At 34.8% G+C, this 16,831-nt stretch overlaps 4 protein-coding genes across 6 annotated transcripts in view; all 4 read right to left on the reverse strand.

Moving 5' to 3' along the window:
* LOC124443410 (ral GTPase-activating protein subunit alpha-1-like) overlaps nucleotides 1–10,104 on the reverse strand; it is a 33,685-nt gene extending 23,581 nt beyond the window's left edge. For 2 of the 3 annotated variants that reach the window (XM_046993897.1, XM_046993894.1), the window contains exons 1-17: nucleotides 9,909–10,104; nucleotides 8,692–8,802; nucleotides 8,567–8,616; nucleotides 8,429–8,486; nucleotides 7,175–7,218; nucleotides 6,819–7,071; nucleotides 6,399–6,532; nucleotides 5,831–5,969; nucleotides 4,726–5,042; nucleotides 4,276–4,347; nucleotides 3,520–3,687; nucleotides 3,349–3,422; nucleotides 3,132–3,240; nucleotides 2,797–2,919; nucleotides 1,937–2,234; nucleotides 1,092–1,523; nucleotides 54–334 (exon numbers count right to left, since the gene is read on the reverse strand). In XM_046993897.1, coding sequence (XP_046849853.1) covers nucleotides 54–334; nucleotides 1,092–1,523; nucleotides 1,937–2,234; nucleotides 2,797–2,919; nucleotides 3,132–3,240; nucleotides 3,349–3,422; nucleotides 3,520–3,687; nucleotides 4,276–4,347; nucleotides 4,726–5,042; nucleotides 5,831–5,969; nucleotides 6,399–6,532; nucleotides 6,819–7,071; nucleotides 7,175–7,218; nucleotides 8,429–8,486; nucleotides 8,567–8,616; nucleotides 8,692–8,802; nucleotides 9,909–10,032 — 2,787 coding nt within the window. In that variant the 5' untranslated portion in view covers nucleotides 10,033–10,104. The remainder of the gene's footprint in view (nucleotides 1–53; nucleotides 335–1,091; nucleotides 1,524–1,936; nucleotides 2,235–2,796; nucleotides 2,920–3,131; nucleotides 3,241–3,348; nucleotides 3,423–3,519; nucleotides 3,688–4,275; nucleotides 4,348–4,725; nucleotides 5,043–5,830; nucleotides 5,970–6,398; nucleotides 6,533–6,818; nucleotides 7,072–7,174; nucleotides 7,219–8,428; nucleotides 8,487–8,566; nucleotides 8,617–8,691; nucleotides 8,803–9,908) is intronic. The other variant, XM_046993896.1, reaches the window with a different exon arrangement.
* A 471-nt stretch (nucleotides 10,105–10,575) lies between these two features.
* Nucleotides 10,576–11,511, reverse strand: LOC124442321. The gene is made up of 3 exons (XM_046992815.1): nucleotides 11,300–11,511; nucleotides 11,119–11,230; nucleotides 10,576–11,023 (listed from the first exon to the last, which is right to left on the reverse strand). Exons 1-3 carry the CDS (start codon nucleotides 11,468–11,470, stop codon nucleotides 10,773–10,775), a joined length of 534 nt encoding a protein of 177 aa, XP_046848771.1. The 5' UTR covers nucleotides 11,471–11,511; the 3' UTR covers nucleotides 10,576–10,772.
* A 754-nt stretch (nucleotides 11,512–12,265) lies between these two features.
* LOC124442550 lies at nucleotides 12,266–14,643 on the reverse strand. The gene is made up of 2 exons (XM_046993052.1): nucleotides 14,307–14,643; nucleotides 12,266–13,454 (listed from the first exon to the last, which is right to left on the reverse strand). Exons 1-2 carry the CDS (start codon nucleotides 14,332–14,334, stop codon nucleotides 12,718–12,720), a joined length of 765 nt encoding a protein of 254 aa, XP_046849008.1. The 5' UTR covers nucleotides 14,335–14,643; the 3' UTR covers nucleotides 12,266–12,717.
* Nucleotides 14,644–15,100: 457 nt separating this feature from the next.
* Nucleotides 15,101–16,447, reverse strand: LOC124443223. The gene is made up of 2 exons (XM_046993759.1): nucleotides 16,213–16,447; nucleotides 15,101–15,632 (listed from the first exon to the last, which is right to left on the reverse strand). The coding sequence occupies exons 1-2, from the start codon at nucleotides 16,364–16,366 to the stop codon at nucleotides 15,235–15,237; spliced, it is 552 nt and encodes a 183-aa protein (XP_046849715.1). The 5' UTR covers nucleotides 16,367–16,447; the 3' UTR covers nucleotides 15,101–15,234.
* Nucleotides 16,448–16,831: the final 384 nt, after the last annotated feature.

Below are 16,831 nucleotides of genomic sequence, written 5' to 3' on the forward strand. Positions count from 1 at the left end.
TACTCAGTAGTCATAACTTATTTAACATAAAACGATGATCGATTATTACTCACCTTAGAAAGGAGATGCCATATTTCAGACAGGCCGTTCAGGACTTGAGCATGAATTGAAGAACTATCGATATCATTTATATTTCCCAAACATCCAAGCATTCTTGTCCACAAGACAACTGCTGTAACTGGTGTCCACCCCGTCTTTGTGCCACCACATATGACGCTGACCTCGTTACTGAGATCTAAGCTGTGGACTGACGGCTCAATAATTTCCAAAGGTACAGTCGGTTCATCCATCATTTGCGATGTAACTGGATTGTTGGTATCAAAGCTCGTATCTTCTAAACAAAAATATATAGATAAAAAGCTTGACTTTTTTCGTTTTATTTATTCCTTGTGTATATTTAATGCCCGCTTACAATGGGCATTTGTTTCTTCTAAGGTGTTTTAAGGCAAACCCCAGTCCTCCCCTCCCTCCCCCCCCCCCTCCCACCACATAAAAACGAAGGATGATACAATTATTTGGTCAAGCAAACCTACAAGGTTGGATATTTTTATTTTCCAGTCAATTTATATAAATATATGTTATTTACAGGCGTGGAGGTCCGGTTTTAACAAGGTCTAAAAAGTAAGCTTTTGAGTACGGACCGACCAAAACAGTAAATAACATATTTATTTTTTTATTTTTTATTATAAAGAAATTCGCGTTGTAAAATGGCTGACGCAGCTTAATGTTGAGACTAAAATTGGATTGTTTTCTACAAACTTCGCTTCGTCTGTATGATAAAATTCCCTTTCATCTGAATTCACGTAAAACTTTGCTTCCATCTGAATACACGTAAAACTTTGCTTTCATCTGAATACACTTTGCTTTCTCGTTGAACAATTTACATCGCTTTGAAATCAATTTTAAAAATTTTAATTTTAATTTGTGAACAAATACATTGCAAAAAAATATCCTTTTGGACAACGGTAAAGATATCGCAAAAAGATGCCCGCTGCTGCAGCCAATCAGATGGCGGGAAATACAAAAAATGTCACTCCGCATGCATAAATAAAAAAATATATATTTAGTATTAAACAATGCTTTCCCCTTACCATGAATTGGATTACTAAAGGAAGTCGGCACACTTTCACTATCAGAAGAAATCTCCTCCGCACCATCACTATCTTTCCAAAACGCTTTGGAGATGCCTTTCTTCTGATTTTTTCGGCAGCCATCAGCTGTACTTATTGAACATTCAACACCACTTCTACTAGTGGAGCTCTCATTCAGACTGTCTTCATCGTCAAGCTGTGAAGTCTTTTCACCTTTATCGCCATTAAGCGAGCTATCTCTCGATACACTTGCACCGGTCGCAGACCAATTATCAAAATCTATTTCGGTGTAAGGCTGCTCGCTTCCAGAATCGGTAACGTCCGACTCATAACCTTGTTCCAAGCCTTGTTCAGGTGTCGTTTGGGACAGTGTCTCAGTATCAGACGGAGTAGCTAAGCTTTCCGACTTTGCTGCAGGCTCTTCCGATATTTCTGAAACACAAACATTCTTAACTTCTGTAGACTGCCAGGTTACAAAACTTCTCTCAAACTTTGTTTCTGTTGTATTTAAAGCGTTCAACCGTTTAGGCCTTTTATTGTTTGTTTCGGTCATCAAAAATTGTTAAGAGTTGAAATATTTTTCCTAATAGGTGAATTTTTGTTAAGAGTGCAATCGTGCATTAAAACAAGTGTGTTTTTACACTCCTAGTGGAGGACCTAGGATATATCAAAATACAATACAGCGCCTCATTAAAAATTTCTAAAGAGTATTTTGAAGTGTAAAATTAGCCGATGGGATTGGTTACAAAGTATTTTGAATTTTAAATATACAATTTTTAATATATTATGACATACCCTAGATCAGATACTGTCCCCTAAAATACGTGCTGCATACTATGGTTCACCTGATTTATTTTCTTCTTGACTTCCCGCCACAGGTGCAACACTTTCTTCGTCTTTCTTTGGCTCAACAGACTTAGCCACGTGATTATTTGAAGATACAAGCATAGCCGTCGATGACATCACATCCTGTTTTGGTTCTTGCGTAGATGGACTAGACGGAACTTTGCTTTGGTCATTGTTACCCAACAGACGCTTGCGCTTTTTGTATTGTTGTTCAGATAGTCGGTCGAGGGGAAGGTCTTTTAAATTCAGACGATAAATATGTAGAGCAATCACGCTCGTCAAAGTCATCATGGTAGACTATAACAGCCGCGAAAAAAAATAAATGGTTAATAACAGAAATGTTTAATTAAACAACATAATTCATGATTGTCTATGCGTCATACACAATGAAGCATACCTACTGCAATATTATATCATTGTAATGTTGTTTTGCATTCGTACGGAAGACGCCAAAAACAAGCGTGTAACATGTTGCTTGCAGACTGAAAATGAGTCTGGTTGTTACTATTCATACACAAAGCAAAAATCGCACTAAGAAAGTTGTATGGTATGAACGCACCCTTAGCGTGTGATTATGTACATTGCTGGCTTTATGTAAATGTTTGTATACGTAGATGATGACTAACGTTTCGACAACCTCAGCGGTAGTCATCTTCAGAGTAAGTGGCATCATGTCACTTCAGGAAAATAAGTTTAAACTTTGCTGTTGAAAGCAAATTGATAGTGAAGTATGAAGGTATCGTACAATTTAAGTAGAATTCACTTGCAAACTATATTCTTGCGACAGATTAGTTCAACCATATAAATATGCGATGTTTGATGATTAATAGAAAACAGTCATACCATGACTTGTTATTACCTTCCATTCATTCACAGCCTCATTCCAGTGTGTAAGAGAGGAAACGACGTCCACAAACCGATCCCATAATTTCACACTGACTGTTACTTGCAAGTTTGCACGAATCCAGGTAACAAACAAGGTCTAAAAAAAATCAAAAACAGTGCTTTGAGATAGTACTTTGTTAAGGCTGTCTAGCACAGCCGTTAGCCGTTTTTGAATGACAACAATGTGGAGATTTTTTCGGTCGTTTAGTAGCAACGACTTTATATGAAATCAACACACAAGAAATATTGTTTAAACAGTTCAAAAAAAAAATAAAATAAGATATTATCAGAGCCTAACTCTGCACGTACTTGTACTAATATAGGCGCTAATTGTCCAGCAAAACTGGTTTTATCATCAACACTCTTGTCCTCAAGTACATGTTTTGCAATCGTGAGCAAGACAACAAGAAGATTTTCCCTGTTTTATGCAAACAAAAGTACAGCATTTTTACATATCTATATTTCCTAAAACTGCGCACAATCATTGTAAAGACTTCGTAAAGAGCTCACAATGACTTCAACTCACCATGTTTTGGCCTCCATTTTTGTCTCCAAAACAAAATTGCGATACATAAGAATAACTTTCTCACAGAAATACACCTAAACGTATGACCACATGTGAAATCACTAAACTTCCACCGCAGATCTTGGCAGTCGTTTTAAATTGAAACAAACATCCCGACAGCAAAACTATTACCTTTTGCTTTATCGTTGAGCTGTTTGGTTTCGGAGTAAAAAAGATAAACGAAGAATGAAAAATTAGCAATCGGATATTGGCTTGCAATCCTGCTTTAACATCTTCGTTTTTACTACATGACGTATCAAGAACATCCGGCTCTTCCATGAACTTTGGCTTGTTTTCTTGCTGCAAGAAAATGTACGCAAGCAATCAAAAATCTAAGCAATAAAGTGAAGACGAGAGTTTTAACATCACGTCACTGGTGAAGATAACAAATAAATACTCAAGTTTCAACAACAAATCACTCATGATAAACACATAAAAATATAAAGATGTGCGAGTCACGGTATACAAAGCAAATAGAGAGTTTTACTTTGGCGTCGACGGCAAACGGAAAACAGCAAAGTCACGTGATCATGGCTTTGCAGTTTACGTTGCGGTTTGCGATTCAGGTTTTAACGGCAAGAGGCCCTTCTTGAGGGTAGGTGAAGTACAGCAAGCATTTTAGTACTTTTTAATACAACCAAGTGAGGTTTATGCTGTATTTTTATGCGAGTATCCAACATTAATATGCCTTTTTCATCGACAAACTTTTAACAAAACATGAAATTTAGCTCACGACAATGCGAATTGTAAAATACAAATGCAAAACGCCGAACTAAATTTAAAGTTTTTCGAATCGGCAAACCTCAACGGCAAGCGGGCAATCGGGGTTTGCCGTTTGCCTTAAAGGCTAAACTAAAACTCTCTATTGAAGGAAATACTCATCCTTACCTTTAACCAATTGTCGTAAACATTCAGGACTTCCTTGATCACATTACTTTTTTCCATTGGAAGAATGAAAGCCTGGAATATACAGGAGAGAAACGAGAGGTTCAAAAAGAGGTAGAAATAAAAAAACATTAAGAGCATGAAACAAAAACCAAAGACATAAATTGTGGCAACAAGAACATCACATCAGACTTAATAAGGCTACATTAAACAAGTCTTTACTTGCGCTAGGCTTTTTATTCGAATCTAACAAAGTCAGTCCGACACCATCTCCAAAAAGTTCGATCGATAATTTTCAAATGTTATTTAGCACAGAGATATCCAGAATGTCCAAAATACTGCTTCAAAATATAAGTTTGCAAAAGAAACAACAAAGGAGTTCTCTAGGTGATTGTTTAATGATGTTGGCCTGGTCCTATGTGTCTTCTTTAATGTCATAATATATCAAATTACCTGTCGAAAAACTTCGTGAACAATGTGCACGTTCTCGCGCGTCGAGTATATGACGTCAAGTATGATGCTACTACCGAGCAAAAGATCTTCGTACAACGCATTTCGGCTGCCTTCAGAAACGGTCGACGCTTGCAAATCATTATTTGTGGAGGTCAAAGTATCTACCGAAGTTGAGGCTGCAGCTTGCATTTTAACAACACGTTTTATCTTTGACAAGAATGCGACGAACCATTTAACGACAGAATCGGCGTACTTTGTCAAGCCATCTGCTGAAAAGTTCTTCATAGTAGATGGATCTAATTCTTTGACTTGATTCTCTGAATGCAAACATATTAATTTTATTCGGTATTATAATATTGCATGGGAATTGGCGCTTTTGGGTGATTTGAGTAGTGCAAGGATGATGTATAGTAAAAGTTCACAGACGTTTTGATAACACAATTTTTTATTCTTTACATTAAAAACAACGCTTGAACTTGTAGTGTAAACTATTTCAACGACAAGGTTGCAGAGTTTGATGAAGTCAAGATGAAGTCTTTTCCACAAAGCAACTATTATTAAAACAGTAAACTAAAGGTTGAATAAGGATTCTAGAATAAACATCTTATGATTTGCTGTGTATGCCTGCAGTCCGTAATAACTCAAGACAGAACATGTCAAAGTATAACGTGTCATAGCTCCTGCCTTAAATAGTTAATCAATAACAATTTAACACTTGGGATGAGTTGCAATGTTTGTATGAGTATTTTTTTTCCATCAAATATCAAAATTCATAGCTGGATTGGTGGTATACAGATTGGTGTGGATTGGTTTTATAATATAAAACTTTGTTGTTTAACTTATTTAATATATTTAAAAGCTTTAATCTTGCAAAACTTGTTACAAACGAAGCAATAACAACATTACGAGTAAGTAAAATTAACGAACGTGTTTCATTTTTTTGTCTGTTTTACTTAAAGTATCCGAAGAAATTTTATTTAAAGAAGTTAATTCATTAGTATGAATTTATGTTTCCCATGGGGGGGAAACAATTTATAAATGTAAAACAATTTATATTCCCATGGTGGTATACTGATTTTTTTCCATCAAATATCAAAATTCATACCTGGATTGGTGGTATACAGATTGGTGTGTGGAGTCCACATGGGAAAAACGTGATGAAGATAATACTTCTTGAAAAGGTTAAACAAGCATTCAAAACCTGTCTTTCGCATACTTATATCCAGCCACTCAATTTTACCAATCTACAGAAGACAAAATTGCTTTGAAGTACATGTCGCAATTAAAAATGCTCTAAAGACACATACAATATTGTCTAAGAGTAGCCAAGGACACTCTACAAGAGACCAAGAGTCTTTGAATATATATCATTATAAAAAAGATCGACTTTTGGCAAGATTGAAGAGTTCAAAACGTATTTAACGAAATAGCAAAAGCTAATATTACAATCATATTACTTACACGAGAGCAACAATCAATTTTTCAAAAATACGTAGTGTATGATGAGCATAAATTGGGGAAATTTATCTATATTCATCTATTATTTATTCATAAGGAGAAACCATTTGGTCAAAATTTAGTAAGATGCTACTTTGTATAAGCTATTGAGTTTTACGTATTATAAACAATATTTATTACGATACGACATAATAATCTACATTCGTTTTACAAACCTGTGTTATCATGTAGTCCAAGACTTTATCTAGGTAAACTTTGGTCAAGTCTTCTAAGCCTGTAGTTTTCTCCACTTGCCCTTGGTTCAGCAAAGGCACAAGAACCTGCAACTCATCTAGCACGCACCAGTTTGCTTTATCAAAAAACAAAATGCGTTCATCACAAAAATAGTGTCTCAAAATCAGAAGTTAAGTGTTATACATCAGATTATTGATGAAGACATTAAACTGGAGTAAATATAAACTCAATTTTCATCATTAGATCACCAGTGATAAAGATAAAAACACTAGACTGGAATATATATAAACTATAATACGTTAACCAAAAACGAAACAGAAATTTTGATTTAAGACGGAAGCTAAGTGTGCCTGTCAATTTTGATCAAAATCATTACGCGTTGATGTTGAAGAAACTCGCACCTCCACCATCTTTACTATCCTGAGGTAGAAGAGTCATGGATCCAGAAGAGCTCTCTCCACCACTTCCTCGCACGAAGTTACATAGATCTTCCAGTAAAGGACGTGGAAGTTTCACCGTACTCCAGTCTAATGCTTCAAGAGGATTTGGAAAACCAGGCACGACCGAAGCAAACATCACCTCACACGAGACATCCATGTTATCTTGAAGGGCTTGAAGCCAAAGAATAAGAAGACGTATACCGTCACTTCTCAGCTAAACAAACGAATATCGTGGGAAAAAAGAGTACAAGATTAAGTTACGAAAAAGTAGATGCCGTTTTACTAAATAATTTTAACGAAAGCAATTACGTAAGAACCTTGAAAGCATTCCCGTGATGCAACAGCTTCAACATTGTTCTCCCTGTTTGATAAAAAAAAGCAAAGGCGCCGATGTCAAACTTAGTAGATTTTTATATGAAAAGTTTGCTGAATTTTTTTTTGTCTTTTGAAGTATGGATGGTGAATTTTTCAAAGATATACAATGTAGAAAACCAATACAAATCGTCTTCTTCGCATTGACACATATTTCACATTTGAAAATGTTCGACAACAAAGCATTTGCAAAATTCAGCAACATTAAATATCAGTTATAACTGCTCTTTGCCACAAGGCTGGATTTTTGTAAAATGTTTGCAACCTCCCTGAAAGTAAATACACCTCCCCTAAAATATAAAATTCATTGCCAAAAACACGTCACAAACTGAAAATCTAATTTCTAAAGTACTATTAAAATCAAGACATCTCCTTGATCTGTCAAATGAAATCCGACAAACCATGAATTCGAGAATTCAACCAATCAGAGCCCATGTTTTTAAAGGGTTATTTTATAATAGACTATTGTGTATGCAGTATGTATTAATATTTAATAGTGCACTTGTCTAAACTCTTAATAACTTGTTAAGTATTTATGTACATGGATGTTAAACATTAATTGAGGGGAACCATATGTATACATTCTGCTATGCCATGCAGATTTCTTTTGAAAGTGAAATTGTTTTTAAAAGAAATTTGCCAGGTAGCCAGATATAGCTGAATATATGAATACACTGGCCTCCCACCCCACCTCCCCATTGGCGTACAACTGACGTCACTGTCTGTGTTGTTTGAAAGCATGTTTTACGTACATTTAGAGAAGTTATAATTATATAAATTTTGATCAATAACAATGTTGGTAACCTTAATAAACTAAAAATGCCAAAAATCAAAAATGAAGAAGTTCTCTTTAAAGTCCTTTGATAATTAATGAAAAATCATGCAATCACAACGCCAGTTAAAAATTCATACAGATTGTTATAGCTTGGTGATGCTGATACATCACCCGGGAGAAGGCAAACAATCAGACCCCCACACATCTCCCTTTAAATTTGTCATGCCTCCCTTGATATTTACATCAGAATCCAGCCTTCCTTTCCCATAAACACAGATGAAGTTCTTAAATTCATTTTAATGGACAATAACAAAATGAAGTATCCCCAGCCTAAGCTAGCCATTACAACAACAGGTCACAAATGACAAACTCGAGTTTTGACAAATGTAAGTTCTACATTACTGATAGAGAAATATGAATGTACCTATGCTTGCAAATTGCCATTTGTCATGGACAAGTTCAGGAAGCAAAATCAATATTTTCTGAAAGAAAAAACTCAGGCATTATCTAACAGCCATTAATTATACCACCAACACATATACATTTTGTAACAAACACAAACCTCAAAAATATACAAGGCACAGTCAAGATCATCCCGGACAGTTTTGCTAGCTGTTGAACAAAAAAAATGATCAATTTATGAGAATATTTGAAGAAACTCATGAATGCTTTAAAAAAGCAACCAACCTTTTTGGCGAAGATTGACTTCAACAACAGCAAAAGAATCATGACAGATATAATATGCTTCAGAGAAATGTCTTTGCAAAAACACTTTAGCTTCATGAACTTCAAAGTTTTCTAAAAAAAATATGCAGTAAATTATAACTGTCAGAATTATATGAAGATTAATATTGGGAGGGATATTCATATATGCATGATATGCAAGTTCCTAAGAAATCCTTTAGTTTCCATAGATTATGAGATGCATGTATGAATTTGTGGTCCCTAATTTTCATGCTCGCTATGTCCATGATGACAGCATTTATTATAATAAAAACAAAAAATTATTATCCATATAGACATGTACATCTAATTTAAAAAAAAGCAATCATTAATTTCTACAGTCAAACATAGCCATATAGCATTTAACGGCATTTACAATGTGGAAAAAATATAAATACTATTATAAATGTTCATGATATGTCAGATATTGATCAAACATGAGCCATTTCTACAAAGTTCAATTCCATTACAATTGGTCATTGACACAACACAAGCTTGAAGGTATGAACGTATAAAAATTACGTGCATCAGATTTCGGTAAGGTATAGTATAGGCTGAAACTTATATTATTTTTCAAAAATCCAAAGAGGGTAATTTTGTAGAATGAGGTATAAAATATGTAGTATATTGGATACTAGGCACTTTGAAGAAAGGTTAATCATGTTGAGGATCAACATGTCATTTTTATAGACTAGAAAAAACAGATAGTGAGTGTAAACGTCAATGTAATCACATCTTTCAAAGTAAATGGCACAATACTCATAATGCAGGATCTAAACAACAATTTGCTTAAAACAGTTGTACATTCCACTAGCCTGCTCATTCTGCCATAAACAAATCAATTATTATCTACAGACATATTTTAGCAAGTACAAAAAAAAAATAAACATCTACTTACTTATACAGAAATGAACAACAATTATTTACGTACAAATTCAAGCAAATTAATAACTATCTGAATTGTGAAAAATCCTCCTTTCTTAGTCTTTGTTAGAAATGCCTAGCATGTCACTTCCAACGCGAAATTATTAAAAATACAAGGCCTTTATCAAGCCTGGTTATCAAATTTTAATATGTGAGCTATGTTAACGAGCATAGCTCACATATTAAAACAGAACGATCAAACAGGGAACATATAACAACTTGAGATATTGAGAATGAAATCACAAATCAAATCTCACCAAGTAGTGTTCGTAAATATTGAGCCCTTTGGCGTGACTCTTTCTTTGAGTCAAGAAACTTTAGCGTTAACCTCTTGAAATCTCGGGCAGGATTATCCTTTGGTATCTTTTTACTGTGAAACATTTTAAAACATAGCAAAAAGTATAAGTTAGTCTAAATTATCAACCAATGCCCAAATGGCACAATCCGCCATAGCTAAATCTGACCGCACAAGTTGCTGGATAGATTGACTGGCACCTGACCTGGCGGCACCTGGCAAGAGGAGTTTATTTTCATTTCGAAATAAAAGCAGAGTTAAACCTTCTCAATACGTATTTTTAGAAATTTTGTTACAGTTGTAATGAAATTTCGTGTGCTTTTTGAAGCTCTTCATTTTTCTGAAAACTGAAAAAGAAATAATAGTGTAAAAAAGGTTTTCCACTGACACAGCTTCGAGTACCCAAACGATTTTCTATGGTAACGTAACGGCAGAGGCGTAACTAGAACTTTAATTAAGGGGGGTTGTACATTCATGTATTCAGTTGTATTCACTTTTAAAAGGAATCAGTAAGGCACAAAGGAATATAGGAATATGCCCCCCCCCCCAATTAACGTTCTAGTTACGCCTTTGACACCGGCGTGTCAAGTTCAAGTTCAAACTTCCACAAGATATTTCTAAATAAACTGTTAACTTTTTGAAAATATATTTTCCCAATTTTACATCATTTCAAGATGAAACCTAAAACCTCGCTTTTCCACCATTAGATGCACTGTTTCCAATTGTTGAAGATGATGAATTAGTTGGTCATTTGCATGTGTACTGATCATTTGGTGCTGTGGTGCTTTCTAAATTTTGTGAAGATTTACATTTCATATAAAATAAATTAGTTTGAAAGTCGTGCAGCTGCAAGACTAAACAACACAAATGCTCCTGAAAATAAAGCAATATCGACGACATGGTTTTCATGTCGTTGTACAAATGATATTTTTAATATTTTCTCGTTTTGATTTTTCGTGTCGTTCGTGTCGTTATGATCTTCAGATTCTCTCTCACTACTACTGTCATTTACAACAATTGAAAAATGACCATCTTGGGCAAGTTCACATTGTACAGTCAAATTGATAGAGGAATTCCCTGAAAGATGAAATCAAAAATTCAACGACAAACAACAAAAAACACAGTTCCCAGAATTATAACTGTTACTACAATTCTTGAAAATGTTATAATACCATTTGGAACGGAATTTTCCAATTCCACGAAATCTTCGGCTCCTGCAGCGGTCTCAACTACATTTCTCGAGATTTCTCTACCTGTATTTGCTGTCCCTTGTTCAGAGTATTTCTATAAGTCAACAAGCTCAAGCATAAGATTAATTTCATCATCATCATCAAAATCTTTAACATTTTCTACCATAAAAGAGAGAGTGACTTTTGAGGCAGGCTCTCGAGAGGGTGATACTGAAGGAGTTATTCTTGAAAGATTGACCTTTAAGGCTATGTCGTCTTCCTGTATCGTAGAGCTATTGTTATCCTTCTCTTCATTACTCTCCAGATCACATGGATAAAAATACCACCCATGCATAGACACAAGGCAAATAAACACCAAGGCAATCACAAAGTCGAATAGAGCAGCATAGAAAACCAGTTGAGCAAAAACTAAAAAGATAATTCGTTTACATTCTTTGCATATATTACACGTATGCCTCGCATCAATTCCATCAACACAAGGCTAACTTAGTTTAAACTTTCATATTTGACAGCTATGGGTATCGTTAAATATGATTCAACCAATTTCCAATTTTGAAGGTATTTGTCGAACAAAGACTTGAGGATTTCTTATCACCACTAATCACGCCAATAGAAATGCAGCACAAACCTGACATTGGAACTTAGTTGTCGGAACATAAACATACACTACCTGTCAAATTATCCGATAGCAGATATCGCCAACTTTCATCTGCCATTCTCAAGTAAAAGTATCTTCAAGCTATAACAAATGTTGCCCAAGATTTATTATATTACACTAACTGATTTATCATTACAGATCAACACCAGAGTGACATCAACACTCCAACAGAAGTCTTTTCTTCTTCGAATGAAAGACTTCTGAAAGAATTTATTTCTATCTAAATAAATTGGATGCTTGTTCAATAATTTAAAACAATCAAAAATCGTAATGCATAAATTATTTACGCTTATTAAAATTTTTGAGACGTTTTTATAATTTAATCAGATAAAAAGAGGAAGTTTTCGTTTTTACCACATACCTCCTTCCTTCAGCAATCGCGAGACCTTAAAGTTATATTCTACGTTTTTAAAAGTATATACTAGTAGATGGAGAAAGTATATGAAGTATATAAAGAAATCATAATTCGTGTTTTACAGCTTATTAAACTATAATGAAACTGCACCATTTTCTGGTATAGCATGTTATACAACGCAACTTACAAAAATTAACAACATATGAAAATTGACTTATCCTCATACACATACACTGAAAAGAAGATTTTGTGTTACGTTTTTACGACGCCACAAACCTCTGTTGGACTATCACGTCGAACTCATAGAGAGCACTTTGTCGACAATGAAGAGCAAGACAAGAAGCTAAACTTCTGCCTTAAGCATGCATTTTCTACGACATGGAATGCTACTTTGTAGCTTTAAGTACACTTTAAGATATCAAGAAATAGCTTTCTAACCATTCAGAAAATACATTACACTAATATTGCTTCAATATTACATCTGTTGTCGCGCACACACTACACTGGCAAATTATTCTACTCAACGGTAAAAGGTTTTACGTGCAAGACTGTTGAATATAGCTTAAGGCTATCTCTTTTTTCCAGGTTTTTGAACAGCTCTGAATGCACGCCAGGTTTTCTCCATCATCTGCTTATCTAGTTTTGCGATGTCAGCCAATTGAAAGAAGGTCTCTGCAATGAGTTTATTGCCTGTTGTAGAAATGCCGTACAGTCGGAATCTCAAAGCAAGGTTCACCAGGTCTTTTTTAAGAACAGGCTTGAAGTTGAAGGTTTCGTCAAACTTCTGCATGAAACGACTTCGCGTTTTACTTTTGAATCGTAGATTGCGATGAGGAAGGAGAGCAAGATGTATACGATAGTTTGTGGCACCTCCTTGCTCTTTGGACGGTAACCCATCCACTTCGATTAGATAAACTTTGAGAAGCGAGTCGTAGGCATGATACATGACAGTTAGAAGTACTCTCCCCATGCCTTGTTCTGTGGAGTAACTGTGATCCACCGACGCGGTCTCCTCATATGCTGAGAAGGCTGAATAGGGAGAACTAGTGTTACTATCGACTATTTGAAATGCAGGATCGATTTCCTCCTTCTCAACTAGGGTGGGTGGAACATAATTTTCATCATCAGTTGACGTCTCCGAAACTAGGTCGTACGTTCCATCTTTATTTTTCTTCTTTCGTTTCTCCTCTTTGCCCCCTGGATCACGAATGCATGAACAAGACTCCTTCACAAGTGCACGGTAAATGAACATCAACGCGATCAAAACAACGAACAAGACTCCAAAGAACACGATTGGAGCTACAACTAGAAAGGACATAAAGTGCTATTGAAGTCAATCGTTGTTCGCTCGTTTTTTCCATGCTTACATTAAGATCAACAGCGTACGTGTAGCGCTTTGAAAAGTTCTAAGGTGCTACAACTGTTGCGTAATACTAGTGTACTCAAATGGAATTGCAAATTTCTAGAATGCATAAAATTTTCTTATGAACAAAAACACAAGTTACGTCGCTATGATGAATAATAATGATCTCACTATTTTTAGGTTTTATGAATAGAATTTACTATTTTAACACCGTTTTGTTTTCTGAAACGTCGTTGTTTTAATTTTTTATGTATGAACCTGGAAACTGTTCAATTCAAAAGTCAGAAGTTTCGCGACACTTTAGTTGGAGATTTGGTACATGTTTTGGCAATGATGGTCGTGGGTGTTTTGGATTATTTAGTCCACTGACGTTCACCACAGACAAGAAATGCAGTATATTGTATAAAATGTTTAATGTTCGTTGTAAGTTCCTCTCGATAAGTTTTCCATTTTCTCTATATATATCTCAAATTCGACGCTTTAGATTATGTTTAGAATTCAATATTATCATAATATTGTTAAATTCAGATTTTAAATAAATCAATTGCAGTTCAAACATGTTAATGGTTACTTTCCTTCGCTAGAAATTATAGCCGTTAAAACGCAGACAACTCCTGGTTGTTTCAACAATAATAGATGAATTACGACTGAGAAATCGAAAGCTGAAGTAGATTATTTATAATTATTAAATGTTTCATTTCGTTGACAAATAAACGAAATGTCACAATCAACATTGGAAAATTAAAACATGAAATCTCGATTGAATTCTATCATGAATGGAATATAACACTTACTTCCAACTCCGGTATTTTCTTTGGCCATTCTCGAGCGGATACTTTTGAGTTTTGACAAACTGATCAGAATAAAATACGAATAGACCACGAATTGTTTATGGTATAAGAATAATGATAACGTACAGCGAAGATGTTTAAAGCGAACTACTGGTTTACCACGACAACACCGATGCTAAGACATCTCTCATACAAAATCAGTCCTTTGTAAAAAGAGTTGTTTATATTATGATTTTTCTGCAGCAAACCAAATCGAAAACTGTAGGAGACTCGAGCCACTTGACGAATAATTAGACGCAATCCGAATCAAAGTAAAATGTGGTATGCACGAAATCCGCCAAGATATTACTGGTATTATTAAAATTATGTAAATTATGTAAATAGGAATAAATTTTCCGCTTTGTTAGTTATAGGTATTTTGCCGAACAACGGTTCTTCTCTTTCTTCCTACGATCACCGGATCATGGAAACAGCAAAAATATTTTCAAAGTATGAATAAGGTTTTTTGCTTCTCAAAAAAAATGAAAAGGTTGCGTTGACAACAAAATGGGTGACCTATTTCTGATTGTATTGTTATGTCTTTGATTAAAATTATAAGTTTTGAAAGAAGTCTTTATCGTTTTACTCCGCGTCAAATCTGCATCGAGCGTGCGCGCACATTTTGTAGTAGCCGTACATACCCGGATGTTGAATTCCGATTCGTTCAACATCGCTTCAACAATACGAAAGGAACCGTGCTGTTTTCATTTTTTAAAGTGTAAACAATTTTTACTTGTGAATTAAGCGTAGGGAAATTATGAATCATTAGAAATATTGTATTTGCTGTTCTATTTATGAGGTTTTTATCATATTTTAGGATTGTTGCGCTAAAAAAGAACAATACTTCGGCATGAAAAGATAATTTTTTAAAATACCTGGAAGTGCTCAGTTTCTAGAATACATGAGCTAGGGTCTCAAAGTCAGTATCGTCATAATTTTCATTACGTATTGAAGTTTCAGAGGAAGTAAACTTTCCTGGAATCATTACACTGTATTGATGATCGGATCCAAAGTTCCACCTTTCACCGCAAGCAATAAATTGTGAATTTCTGGAGTCCTGAAATGCGTATTGTTTACGGGAGTTTTGGCTACCAGTTTTGTTTTCCAAATTCTCCATTGAAATGTTAGTTTCAGGAGGATTTACTATCTGAGCTGCAAAACATTTAATGTCAGATGAACAAGGTCCCTTTTGGTCGTCATCCTGTGACCACTGCCACGCTGATTCGTCGAGAAAAGCTTGTGAGTCCAAAGAGTTAAAGAATACATCACCGTTCTCTCCAGTTTTTTCGGCTATTAAATAAAGTGGCATGAAGAAGTCATTATGTAAAGGACAATTTTTGATGGAGTAAATTTAACTTCATTAACACGAAAACAATTAGGCCATTTGTAGTAGCAAATGTAAAGCAAATGAAGCAGTTTCTTTTGAAGAACAAAATTGGCTGTTATAACGCCTGAAAATGTACTGTTTTAAGTTTTTAAATCATATTTTGCCCAAAAGCTGTGAGTTACTTCACCTGGTACACTTTACTCGATTGAAAAAATAATCTTGTCCATATGTTAGCCAACAGGGATAAGTTATTCAATGATGGATTAGCTCAATAATGGATTAGCTAAGCAGTAAATTAATTAAAATTATTGCTTTATTGATTGCTGGATTTGTGTAATCACCAATTGCAAATTATAGAGCTTTTACAACTTTCTAGATGGGTCTACAATACATTTATATACAAGTAGTTCATTCAGGAGGTAACATTCATAGGTTAAGTTTTGTTTCTGTTTTAGAAAGATATAAATTTTCATGAGTTAAGTTTAACCTTAGCGGCAGTAGCCCATGAAAAGGAATCTCAGTGACATCATGAAGTCTTCTTACCAATCACACAGCTTCTTGTTTTTGTCGCTTGACTTTTGGCTAGTATACTTTGCTTTACCAAATCACGGTGCAAGGTGACTTCTTTGGTCTCATGCAAAGCTCTTGTATTTAACATGTCATTTTTTTCGACAGAAGGCCATTGCTCTGTTTGCATAAGATTAGCCAGATCATCGAAAGACGATCCGCTTTCTTTTTGCGTGCTTTCCTTTGAAAAAATAAATCTTTAGTCGATCATTCAAAGAATTGATAGTAACACAATGAAATAACAACTGATTTTACCTGAAAATTTCGAAGATCAGAAACACTAGGAGTGTTGATTTGGCATTCTCCAATAGTCAATTTAAACAGGCGATCAGCAATTGTTTCTTTTATTTTACTTTTATCGCTAATCTATTAAATAATAAATTAAACTATCCATCACTTCGTTCTTTTACAGAAAACGTTTTCCTTTGCCTCCTCGCCCCGGGCATCAAGAAACTATGGGTTAACTGTACATACCATGTACATAATTTTTACTGTCCTTACATACCTGCAATAACTTTTGACACCGATTTTTAAACGCTATGTTGCTGCTGTTGTCGATGATTTTTGATAAGTCTTCGCTTATGCGTGGAATATA

This window comes from Xenia sp. Carnegie-2017, unplaced genomic scaffold (assembly GCF_021976095.1).
Source record: "Xenia sp. Carnegie-2017 unplaced genomic scaffold, XeniaSp_v1 HiC_scaffold_20, whole genome shotgun sequence".
Classification (NCBI taxonomy): domain Eukaryota; kingdom Metazoa; phylum Cnidaria; class Anthozoa; order Malacalcyonacea; family Xeniidae; genus Xenia; species Xenia sp. Carnegie-2017.

Bases quoted from the DNA above. Each gene is read 5' to 3' on its own strand.
- LOC124442321 (XM_046992815.1), bottom strand. From the start codon at position 11,470: ATGCATGGGTGGTATTTTTATCCATGTGATCTGGAGAGTAATGAAGAG. The intron at 11,231-11,299 runs GTAGAAAATGTT...GTTGACTTATAG, and splicing joins AAGTCACTCTCTCTTTTATG to AAATACTCTGAACAAGGGAC. The intron at 11,024-11,118 runs GTATTATAACAT...TTCATCTTTCAG, and splicing joins GGAAAATTCCGTTCCAAATG to GGAATTCCTCTATCAATTTG.
- LOC124442550 (XM_046993052.1), bottom strand. From the start codon at position 14,334: ATGGCCAAAGAAAATACCGGAGTTGGAA. The intron at 13,455-14,306 runs GTAAGTGTTATA...TGTCCTTTCTAG, and splicing joins AGAAAATACCGGAGTTGGAA to TTGTAGCTCCAATCGTGTTC.
- LOC124443223 (XM_046993759.1), bottom strand. From the start codon at position 16,366: ATGCAAACAGAGCAATGGCCTTCTGTCGAAAAAAATGACATGTTAAAT. The intron at 15,633-16,212 runs GTAAGAAGACTT...TTTATTTAATAG, and splicing joins AACAAGAAGCTGTGTGATTG to CCGAAAAAACTGGAGAGAAC.